Source organism: Rhinolophus sinicus, chromosome 14 (assembly GCF_057876585.1).
Source record: "Rhinolophus sinicus isolate RSI-liver-muscle chromosome 14, RSI-T2T, whole genome shotgun sequence".
Lineage (NCBI taxonomy): Eukaryota > Metazoa > Chordata > Mammalia > Chiroptera > Rhinolophidae > Rhinolophus > Rhinolophus sinicus.
The window spans coordinates 21,384,026-21,396,997 of record NC_142514.1 but is presented as its reverse complement, the minus strand read 5'-3'; the positions used below and the strand labels follow the sequence as shown (position 1 = coordinate 21,396,997).

At 38.3% G+C, this 12,972-nt stretch overlaps 1 protein-coding gene across 1 annotated transcript in view; it reads right to left on the bottom strand.

The window, feature by feature from the left end:
* Positions 1-12,972, bottom strand: part of ZCCHC17 (zinc finger CCHC-type containing 17) — a 42,566-nt gene that overhangs the window by 18,422 nt on the left and 11,172 nt on the right. The window contains exons 3-4 of the mRNA XM_088790853.1: positions 9,647-9,704; positions 1,391-1,491 (exon numbers count right to left, since the gene is read on the bottom strand). Of these exons, the coding sequence (XP_088646979.1) occupies positions 1,391-1,491; positions 9,647-9,704 (159 nt within the window). The remainder of the gene's footprint in view (positions 1-1,390; positions 1,492-9,646; positions 9,705-12,972) is intronic.

Sequence of the window (12,972 nt, the reverse complement as noted above, 5' to 3'; positions counted from 1 at the left end):
GGAAATGGTTTTCTTGTCCCTCTTGGGGGAAAGACAAAAATGGTTGCTCAGAAATCCAAGGCCTATGGAAGTAACAAGGCAGGAAAAAAAAAAAAAAAGCTGTTTCTTTAGGTAAGTTTAGCATAATGATTGGTTCAGAGATCCATGAGTCCAGAATAGGTTTTAGAACATTCCAGTAGAACTTGGTCTAGAACTTCTTTAAACATGAAGACAATTGTTAGCCACACTGATCTTCTTTTGCTTCCTCCAGCACTTGAAGCCCTTTTTCACTTCAGGGTCTTTGCATCAGCTATTCTCTTCACCTGGAATATTCTTTTCTCAACTTTCCATATGACTAGTTCCTTTTCCTTTGGGTCTCAGCTCATACACCATCTCCTCAGAAAGCCTGTTCCTGACTACTTTATCTAAATCTACCTTTGATATTGTTTGAACCCATTTCAGCACTTATTGTAATTTGTAATTATTTTTAGTAATTTGAATTTGTTTACTTTTTATTTATTTCCTGCAGTTATATTCTATATAAGCTCTGTAATAGCTGGGGTCATTTGTGTCTGGTTCACTCTTGTATCCCTCAGACTAGCCCATATTAAGCACTCAAATACTGTTGAATATCTTGGGTAGCCAGTTAGCTCAGTTGGTTAGAAGGCGGTGCTCTTAATAATAAGGTTGCCGATTCGATCCCCACATGGGCCACTGTGTGCTGCGCCCTCCACAACTAGACTGAAACAACTACTTGACTGGGAGCTGATTGGTCCTGGAAAAACACATTTAAATAAATAAAAGTTAAAAAAAAATACTGTTGATTATCCCTTTCAGGCCTGTCTTCCCTGCCATGCTCTAGTAGAAGAGCAGGCCTCAGTGTATTTCTCCTGTGGCCTGCCCATACTTCCAAGTGAGCTGTTAACAGGGTCCTTCAGAGCTTTCTCACTTCCCCCACGATGCATGGTGCCAGGTATTAGGAAAAATGATTGGAAACTCTATGTCTTTTTTTGTTTTGGTCCAAATTGAAGTGGACCTGGCAGGAATTCTTTGAAGTTTGTGATAAAGACTATTAAAGACTAGTCCTATAGATTGTGTTTCCTGCTCTCCTTTTCGTTCTTTACTTTTTTGTTTTTTCTTCACATTCACTACTTGGGTAAACTTCAGGGAAAGAAGTTTTATAAACATGTACTTATTGCACCACATTTATTGTAATTCACACCATTCCTTCTGAGTCTGCAGGACAGCCAGCCAGAGGGTTTAAATTCAGATCAGATGACGGTGGCATGATTCAAAATACGATTACCAGCCGTAGTTAACAACATATTCACAATCACCATCATGAAATCCCAAAAAAGTCCCAGGCTTTCCCAATCCTTTCTAATCAGATGAAAGGTGCACAGAACTTTACCTCTCGGCCAATGAGCTTCACCCATACTTTGTCTCCAACATCTACTATCTCAGAGGGTTTATCCACACGACACGATGACATGTGAGTTCGATGGACCAGACCTGAGCACAAGAAGAAGAAATAAAATAAAGCACAGGGTATATCTGGTATTTATGCTCTAAAAAACAAGTTAAGGAGAAGACAGGAGTTGGGAATTCAGTGAAAAAAATGTTCATTAATTTAAAACTTCAAATTAAAACAATTTGAGGTCCTTTTTCACATCTAATCAACAAACAAATATTCTTTAAAATAATACTCAATGCTAGTAAAGATGTGATGCAATAACTACACTTACATAATACTGGTAAAAACACAAATTTGTAAAATTCTTTAAAAGCACAGGGCATAAAGATGTTTTTATACTTTTGATGCAAGAATATCATTTGAATTTTTCCAAAAGAAAAAACTCAATAGACGCAAAATCCTATGGGCATATAACAATACCTGCAGTATTATTACCTACAAAGGTTAAAAATAAAAATTCTAAAACAACCCAAATGACCAATAATTAGAAAACAGCTTGGTAAACTATGGTAAATCTATGAAAAGGAAAAATAAACAGCCATTTAAATTATAGGTACAGAAAATAATTATGATAGGTGCTAAGGAAGAAAAGGAAATATAAATAAAGTGCCATTTTTAATCTATTAAATTACCAAAATATTTAGAAAATAACAATATCCAATGTTAATGATAGTAAAATAAGAAATATTGCTAGGGCTAGTATAAATTTTTTACAAATCATTTAGCAATGGCTATCAAGAGTGATAAAAATATTTAATAAAATTAATTAAAAATTAAATAATTATATGTAATAATCATTAAATAACTTAATAATGACATTTAATAAAATATCTGTAACAGATATCCTTTTCCTGTCTGTCCTAGGTCCTTTCCTGGGAGAACCACCGTCCTGACATTTTGAAATAAGCTTGTCAGTCTATGTAATTGGATTGGCGCTGACTTCATGACACAGGCTTAGTCCAATAAAGGTACCGCACACACCACCACCACCACAGTAATTGATTGGTTCAGGGACAGACACAAGGCACTAGTTAATCAAATCATCCTTCTCAAGACTGTCAGGATTATAAACCACAAAAAGTAACCAATGCCCATCTTAACCACCAGGTGGCAAGAGTTGGCCAGAGGGGAGCAAAGAAGAGCAACGGTAATCAAGAGACAAAGCCCTGAGGGTGTAAACTGAACACCTGATACAGCCCTGGTGGAAGCTAGATTTATCCTGCACTCCCCAGCAAAACTAAGAAAACGTTTCTCAATTGTGTTTCTGTTCCTTGCACCAAGAGTTCTAACTAATACTTAATTTGACACATAATCACTTCTGGACTGTGTCCTAAAAAAATAATCTTATACATAGAAAAAGCTACATGCATTTGGAAAATCAATCTACATCAAAAAATTCAATGTATTTTTTTAAGACAGAAAAAATTAGAAACAATCTAATTTCCAACATAGGTTAATAGTTAAGTCAACTATGGTATAGCTAGCTGGCCACTAGATAGTCCATTAAAAACCATGTTCCAAAGATTATGTAAAAATATGTCAATAATTCATTCTTTAGCAATATTTACTGAGCGCCTACTATGTGCCAAGCACTGTAGGCAACTAGCATTTTCCCACGTACGTAACAAAAAATACAATGCAAAATTGTATAATATGATTATGAATGCTTAAAATAGATTTTAAATATTAGCAAGAAATAATACAAAATGCTGTAACAATAAACGAGGGTATAGGATTACGGGTTAATTTGTTTACTTTCAAACGTTTAATAGTAGATAAAACTACATGTATTTTGAGGGAAATAAATATAATAAACAATGATTTTGAATGAATATAAACCAAGAATCAAAACTAAAGAAAAAACCTGATAAATCAAGCTAAATTTATATATAGAATAACTGCCCTCCCTAAAGTTTTTTGGGATAATTATTAACCTTTATTCTCTTTCTCTAACAGTCTAGAAGTTAAGCAAATTGTCCATGGTCACAGAGCTGACAAAGAAAGAGCTACAATTCGATTATGAGTCTATCAGGTCTCCTACTTCCTACTGATACTTCTCCATTTTTTTTTCTTTATTATTGATCTGTGTTATCTGTTCAATTAAAAAAGGAGAAAGATGATGATCTCATCTTAAACAGTAGAAACAAATCTAATTCTGTTCTAGCATATGCTCCAAAACAAAACAGAAACAAAAATGCTTAGCTTGTCACGCCACCTGGAAGGGAGTGAGTGCTTCAGGGCAGTTTGTGCCTAGATTTCTGACATTAAGCCACGAATGCCCAAAGGGCATATCAAATCCATCATCATGTTCAATAAACCCAACATGACATCCCTTCTGAGTGACTGCTGGTAAAAGAAGAAAAAAAGAATTCTAACAACCTGGGCTAGCATCTCAATCACCATATATAAGAAAGACAGAGTTAACCTATTACAGTTCCTTTCAGGTATTCTCCAGTGTTAAGTTCAACATTAATTTCTTTCACAACTTCCATTGACAATAAAGGAAAGAGGTGAAAATGACAAACCATTAGAGAATAGCTGCAGCCAAACAATTTCAAAATAACAGGTCTCCATCTACCTTTGGGGGATCTGAATTCCCTCTCTAGACTTTTTAAATAAGATCTCCATCCAATGGCATATGGCAATAGTGTAAGCACATGAGTTAAAGTGCTTTCACATCCTGTATCTTGTTGGGATTATGGATTCATTCAATCAATTACTAAATATCCACAATATTGTTAAGCAAAGATGGATCCAAGGAAGAATAAACATGATCCTGCCAGTCTACAAGCTCTAAAATATGCACATCGCTTCATTCCCATTTCACAGATAAGGAAACTAAGGCTTAAGGACTAAGCAACTCGCTGAAGTCAAGAAGCTAGTAAATGGTGGAGCTGGGACTAGAATTCATGTATTCATTTCCTAAAACTTACTGAACATTCACTCACTATACCTCAGGCATTATGCGGGGCCCTGACTCAACACTCTATTCCACAGTTCAATGGATTAACTGCAGTTTCACTCATTTGATTACACTACATTGTAATTTGCTGACATCTCTAGACTGCGCACAATTTGAGAGCAGGGACTATGTTTACTTATCTCTGTGTCCCCACCTAAGATGGTACCAGAAAATAGAACTCAATAATTATCCGCTAAACTGAATCCATTTCTAAAAATATTTGCATTTCCACCAGAAGCAAGGCACTTTAAATAAAAGCGTAACATTGAACAATCTCTGCTCTCAAAATTTCATAGTTTAGTGCTGGTGGACAAAGGATATTTGAGAAAAAAAGAACTTCATAAATGTATAGAGCTGCACTGTCCACTACGATAGTCACTAGCCAGTTAACCGTTTTAAGTTTAAATTAATTAAAATAAACATAATTTAGAAAGTCAGTGACTACCGTATTGGACAGCACAGGTGTGGAATAGTACAAAAATGTATTCTGTCTTTGTCTGTGCCTGCACGAAACTCCTAACTCTTGAAATTTCCCTAATAATTGAGTCTCTTGTTATTCATGATAAGCCCTTTTTGGTCACACCAGTTTATGCGCATGAATTACTTGGGGGGAGGGGTCACCTAAACAGTCTCTGGATGGCTAGTCACCAGAACAAGCCAGTGATTACAGAGTTGGAACTTCCAGCCCCACTGCCCTTCAGAAAAGAGGCGGAGGAGCTGGAGACTGAGCTCTATACAAACGCTTGAATAATGAAATTCAGAGTTTCGGGTTAGTGAACACATGGGCTTGCTGGGAAGGTGGTGCCAGAAGAGGACATGGAAACTCGGTGTCCCCCCACCACACCTTGTCTTATGCATCTCTGCCATTTGGCTGTTTTTGATTGTATCCTTTATGATAAACCCGTAAACATAAGAAAAGTGTTTTCCCGAGTTTTGTGAGCTATTATAGCAAATTATCAAACTTGTGAGGGGGTTGTGGGAACCTGATTCATAGTCAGTCAGAAGTACAGGTGGTTTTGAACTTGCAACTAAGCATCCAAAGTGGGGGCAGTCTTGTGGGACTGACCTTCTTTAACTTGTGGGATCCGACACTAACTCCAGGTCGATAGTGTCAGAATTTAATTGAACCGTTAGACACCAGCTGGTGTCAGAAAACACATTAGAACAGAAACAGAACATTCCCATCATGGCAGAAAGTTCTATTGGACAACTCCATGAGAGGGGAAAGAAAATATAGTTTCAATCTGAATACTAGGAAGGGATCTTCAACTCAGTATTAGTTAAAGAATTCTGAGAATAGAAGTATGAGAAAAATAACTCAAAATAGAGTCTACCTTCCTGAATCAAAAATGTTAAAATCTGGAGACCAGAGTTATTTCATAACTCAGTCCTTTCAATCAGACTTAATCTTCCCCTTAAGAGCAGAGAAGCTAAAATACACTGTGGGAAAGTCAACTGCTCAAGTTACTAATAAACCTACAGAAGAGTCCTGGATCAGAACTCAGGGTTTCCACCTAATTATTTGGCCCTTGAGCTCTCCCCTTCTAAGGCTGGTCTCAGCACAGTTGTCAGACTGACAGATTCACTCTGTAAGCTGGCAGCCACAATCAGAGGCATCATCTGACAGGGTAAGGACAGGAGAGTTGAAGACTGACTGCTGGAAAGTGGCAGTCCTTTAATCCCCACAGAGCCCCCAAAGTGCCACATAAATGCTCAAGTAAGGATGGGACTTTCAGGTACTGGCAGCTATGGCAAGTACACTAACAAGAAAATCTATCTTCAGACCAAAAGAGGTACGTGCCCTATAGGCATGGAGATGAGTTCCACCTCATTAAATCCCACCCAACATCAAATGAGAAACTTTATTAGATTGCTGACTGCTGGCTTGGAAACTACCAGTAAGCTGTTTCTTAATGACAAGATACAATTTGCTGCACAGTTGTCTCCAAGGCTAGAGTATGGCTTTATTACCCAAAGACCAGCTGTTGGACTTTATTTGAAAGAAAATTTTGTTTTAACAATTTGCAAAAATTTAAGACCCTCTTTCATGTACATCGCTCCCTTAGCAACCTGAACTCCCCAGAGGTAACCATTGTTAACAATTTGTTGGATATTCTTCCAGACTTTCTTCTAAACATATGCAATGATTTTAAAAATACATTGGCTTTAAAAGTACATATGCTTTAAAAGGGGTCTGAGGGTCATGATATATGAACCCTTCTGCTACATGCTTTTTCATTTTATTATCTTGGACACTTTCCATTTCGATACATTGAAATCCAACCCGTTTCATTGATTCTAAGAAGCACTGCCCCTTGCCCTCACTTTAACATCTCTGAAATCAGAATGCTTCTTATAATCAATGGTGTCTTACAACTGCCATCAGCCAGGTATCGTGTGGTAGAATGGCATGAAAACTTTCCATTGACTTTTTCTGGTAAAATGAAGGTACCAGCATCAAAGTACGTTAGAAATACAGTTATCATTCTTTTTACATCTGCATAGTCCACTGCATAGATGTATATAATTTATCTAATTCTATACTGCAAACTAAATTCCCTAAAGAATTGCTAAATTAAAGGGTGAGCATATTTAAAATGTTAATAGATATTGCCAAAATATATAACTATTTATGCTTCCAATAATAAGTAAAACTATTGCTGGAAATACCCATTTCCAACACTGAGTATAAATAATAATCTTTTTAATATTTGTTAATCTCAACGATCCTATAAGTGTTTTAAATCACTTTTTAAAAATATTTTAAGATAATTTTAGATTCACCTGTAGTTGAAAGAAATAATACAGAGAGATTCTGTACCCCCTTTACCCAGTTTCCTGCAATGGTAGCATTTTGCAAAAACTATAGTATACTATTACAAGCAGAATATCAGCATTGATACTGTGGTATAAGAAATACATATTTAGTCTTTGTCCCTGTTTCCTGGCACAGAGCTTCTAAACTCAGAACTCCTGAGTGATAGGAACATCTTGTTATTTATAACAAGACCCTCTCAGTCTTACCCAGGTTTATGTTCTGAGGTGACTATTGCTAGGCCCCTAGAGGGCTTCAAGATGGGGCCTGGTAACCACCAGAGGAACCTATTATGTGATTAGAGGGTTGGAACTTTCAGCCCCATGCTCTGACTTCCAGGGAGGAAAGAGGAGCTCGAGATTGAGTTAAACCACCAATAGCCAATGATTTAATCAATCACACGTACATAACGAAACCTTCACGCAAACCCCTAAATGATAAGGTTTGCAGAGCTTCTGAGGGGGCAAACATACCCATGGGCCAAGCGGGTGATGCCCCTCAACTCCACAGAGACAAAGGCTCTTGCACTTGGGACCCTTTCGGACCTCACCCTATGTACACTTCCTGGTCTGTTCATTTGTGTCATTTATAATAAACTGTAAGAGTACACATAGCATTTTCTTGAGTTCTGTGAGTTGTTCTAGCCAATTATTGAAATTTGAGAGTGTGGTGTGGGAACCTTAAAATCTGTAGCCAAGTTGGATAGAAGCGTGGGTAACCTGGAAAGGGGCTCCATACTTGCCACTGGCATCTGAGATGAGGGCAGTCTTGTAGGACTAAGCCCGTAAACCTATGGAGTCTGACGCCACCTTCAGGTAGTGTCAGAACTGAACTGTAAGATACCTAGTTGGTATCAGAGAATCAAAGAATCAGAGAATTGGAGAACTAGTTGGTGACTCTATACCACATTTTGGAATGGCAATAAAAAAGAATGAAGTACTACCGATTCACGCTACAAAATGAATAAACCTTGAAGACATGCTAAGTGAAGGAAGATAATCACAAAAGACCAAATGTGAAAATACAGAAAGCACACTAGCAGTTGCCTAAGAATAGATAGGGAGGAAGACAGGAGGGGGGAGGGAAAGGTAATAGGCAATTTGGAGTGACTATTAATAGGGACAGAATTTCTTTAGGAGGTGACAAAAATATTCTCAAATTAGATTGTGGAGATGGTTGCAAAACTCTGTGAACATACTAAAAAACCATTGAATTGTATGTATAGTTTGGGAAATGTGTATGGTATGTGAAATACACCTCAACAAAACTGTCACAAAAAGAACATTATACAAATGGAATCGTGAAGTATGTAACTTTTTGGGATTAACTTTTTCCACTCAGTATAATTCTCTGGAGACTGATCTAAATTGTTGCATGTATCAATACTTTATTCTCACTCTTTTTTATTGCTGAGTAGTATTCCTTTGTGTGGATGTGCCACAGTTTAAGCTATTTTTAAATCAATACTGAGAATGAGTATCTTTTAAGATATTTATTGATCAACTGCCATTTTTCACTCCTGTGAATTCTTTTCATACCCTTGGCCCTTTTTCCTACTTTGCCCTTTCATCAGTCCTTTGTCATATCTACTAAATTATTTTTTCCAACTTAACTTTGCTTATGATAATTTTGTAATAAAATTTTTAACTTTTATGCAAATTTTATTCTATATTTTCTTCTACTATCCTTATGGATACATTTTTCCATTAAAATCTTTAATAAATCTTTACTTTAGCACAAGAAATTAGCAAGTTGAGTGTTTGGATCCACTAGCAGTGTGATGAAGAAGACAGCCACGAAGCTAGGAATCAGGAGGTGTGGGTTCTAGTTCTAGCTGTGCCATTATCTAGCTAAATCATTCTGAGCAGACTACCAATCTGTGGAACTTGCCTTTTCTACTTAACACAATTGTCTTGAGAAACAAATAAGATTATAGATGTGAAAGGGATTCTCCAAAAATGTTCAACAAATGCCCATCAATATGTGAAGAAAATTTAAAGCATTATATAATTTGTATTGGTTATAATACTATTAATATTTCCTTTCCATGTACCATAACAGAAAACTAACAATGTCGGCCTTAGAGAATAAGTAGTTTGCCTTCCCCTAAGTCCCAAAACCAAAGAGGTCAAGTGACTTGCTAGGGTCAGAGGTGAAATTTAGGGAAGATGCTAGATCCAGAAGCGAACCCAAGTAGTAATACCCCAACTCTCCCTCCCAGTCAGACAGCACCCATTCTTCTGAGTTAAGACCTGTTAAAAACAAACTTTCATCACTTCTCTGTATTCATATCTCTACACAAAAACAAAACCCAAACTGCTGCCTAAAATATGTAGAGACTATAATTAGGATATGGTAGGGCTGAGAGCAGAGAGGGTAGAATGTGAAGGCTGAATTTCAAGTTACAGGCTCCCACCTTGCTTCCGACAGCCTGGGATTTTGATAAAGGCTCCGTAGTCTGTCACCATAGCAACCTATAAAGACAAAAGAAAAAAGAATCAATGTCACACAAATGAGACTCTCTCTTCTGTAGCATTTAACCTACTCTCCCTGAATTTCTATTTGGTACTGACTGCCTCTGTCTGCTGGAAAACTGCCTCACAGTGATGTTCTGTCAAACATTCCTTTTGCTATTTTTGAAATTTAAACTAACAAGTATGTGTGAACCCAAAACATTGGTGAGATTGGACTGTTGTCAAATGGTATGACAGTATTTAGAAATGCCCAAATCCCACACCTATTGAAAGCAGCATATGAACCAAAGGAACAACAAACAGCGGAAAATCAGGTAATAAAGTTATATTTTATCCTACCTGGGCCTGAGTCCTCCAAGCCCAATACAGAGAACTTTAATAACCTGGGATAGCTCACGTAGGACATCCCTTGTTCCCAACCCTCAGATCAAACCAGACCATACAGCCTGCTCTAGTTCACTTCAAACCAGTTAGTTTTATCAAGATAATTAGAGAAAAAGCCAATACACAGACATCTGACAGAACCTGAGGTGATGTAATCAGAGAAAAAGGGCTGTCCTCGTCTTATGTGGAGCTGACCTAAGACAGAGGAGTTAGGAGGTTTGATCAGTCTATGTACTGTGCTAATATGTAACAGTATGAAAGGCCCAGCTCCCTCGCCAGATGAATCACTACTCCCGACTACCTCTACCTCTCCTCCCCTCTATCCTCTAGCCCACTCCCTCACCTGTGGATTGCGATTAAAGTTGTCACTACATACTATATTTATCCTGCTGCTTACTAGCTTTGAACACTGGGCAAGTTACTTAGTCTCTCCAGGCATCAGTTTTGTCATGTACCAAATGAACATGATAATGGTACCAGTGTCCTGTGGTGTCATGAGGATTACAGAGAGCACATTGAATAGTGTTGTGCATGTAGTGAGCATTCAGTGTGTTAGTGAACAGCAGATCCATTATTATTTTTTGTAAAATATTCAACACAATCTCACACATATAAACTTTACTTTTTTCAGTGACTTTAATTAGTTGCTTCATCTTGGGAAACCACTGCTTCCGCTTCACCACAACAAAACAAGGGGACAGAATAAGACAACCCCTGCTGTACTGCTGTTCACTAACACACTGAATGCACACTACATGCACAACACTATTCAATGTGCTCTCTGTAATCCTCATGACACCACAGGACACTGGTACCATTATCATGCTCATTTGGTACATGACAAAACTGATGCCTGGAGAGACTAAGTAACTTGCCCAGTGTTCAAAGCTAGTAAGGAGCAGTGCTGGGATCTGAACCCAGGAAGTGCTGACTACATGAGAGCGGCGCATAGCTTCTCTGTAACTATCAAATTGTAGCAGCCAAAAGCAAAGTGACAATTGATATCTGCTCCTGGCAACAACCTTAGGAAGTATGAGATGGTAGGTTCCCATGTCGAAGACGAGGTGAAATAGCGTAGGTGTAGCAAGAACACAGGCTTTGGAGTGAAAGATGTGGTTTCTAATCCCAGCTCTGCCACTGTTTACCCATGGGATCTTGAACACAACTTGCCTTTCAGGGCCTACGTTCCCATTGTCCTTACTCTGCTGCTGCGGATAACAGAGGGTGCGCATAAAGCATCAGGCACTGGTATCTGGCACCCAATGTACATTCAGTAAATTGTAGCTTTTCAATAATCTACAGTCCGAGACACTGAAGCACAGAAAGGTAGTGACTAGTGGAAAGGCACACAACTTAGATACAAGCTGAGCAGAAACCCTAGGTCCCTTGACTTCTAATCCGGTGCCTCCTCCTTAACCAAATAGCATCACTACTCACTTCATTGTTAGGATAAAAACAGATTAAAATATCCATTCTCTTCATTTCTTAATGGGGATATGGAAGGGGCACTTGAACTCACTCTCCAAGGTAGAGCATTAAGAATGGGTTAAAAACCAAAAGTTTGAAAACTCCTGTTTTACACTGATGGACATGCTTTGCTGGGGTGGGGACGAGAGAGTCCCAATGAAACAGTATAACCAGGTAGATTGTAGCATTTAAAATCAAAGCAAGGTGGAACTGGAGGAAAGACTAGAGATTAGCTGGTCAGTCCTGTCATTTTTCAAATAAGAAAAGTGAAGCTCAGAGATAGGAAGTGCTTAACTCAAGTTCAGCAAATCGTTCTCTGTAAAACAGGAGCACATGGCTAAAGCATGACTTCAAATTTTTAATATAAGCAAATCCCTTCTTTCTGAACCAACTAAAGGCACTTGGGCTTTTGCACCAGGGTTCTAGAAAGAGGGCTAAGATGTTTCATATTGAATAATAACATTATTACATGGCATAATTATCTAACAAACTTAAAAGCAGCATCTGGGAGTTGGAGCCCAGCTCACCTTGCTGCTGTAAATTAAGACAATCTCACTTTTCAATCCTGAAACTGCAGCGTCACACTATGATCTTTTGAAGAAATATCATAACAGACCTTCATTTGGCCCTCGCAAAAGGAAAGGTTAATGTGCTCCAGAATGGATGCACTCGAGTGTTCAGTTAGGAAAAGGCGTTCTTGCCGATTTCCAGCACCAGGTGTTCCCATCACTGCCTCCTTGGGTGCAGACAGAGTTGACATTAACAGAGTGGCACCTGCTGTAGATGATCACACAGTCTGCCCTGGTGTCCCAAGAATAATTAGTCAAATAGCTCAGGGGGAAAAAAACTCAGTAATTATCTCAACTAAACTCAGAGCTGGGGTAAAATGAATTTACCACCTTCAGATTAGAAGTTGCACTGGCCTTGAAACTAGTTGTCTCCATAATGTAAATGAGGAATTTGAGGCTCAGAGACATAAGTTACTTGTCCAAAGTCACAAAGTTAGCAAGTAGCATGGCCAGGTAGAGAACAGAAGTTTTGACTTCTAGTCCAGTGCTATTTCCACCTTACCTACAGCAATCTCCCCTCAGGATTTCTTTGGCTACGGCTAGGCTAACCCAAATCCCAACTTCCACTGCTATGCTGTACCCCTCCCGTGCTTAATGGACTCTGGCAGCAAGATGTCTCTCAGGACAAGAGAAGGATAAATACTGGCTTCTCAGCTATTCAGTTCCTGGGCCCTCCAGCCCTGCTGAACCTGCTAAAGAGAAGAACTGCTAGGATATGGGTTGCACCAACAGCTTCTTCAAAGACAACTGGAACTAAGAGGCTTGGGATCAATTTAACTCAAACATTTACTGAGCACCTATATGCAAGATGCCATATTAGATAATGTGAAATAAGAACAACTTTTAAA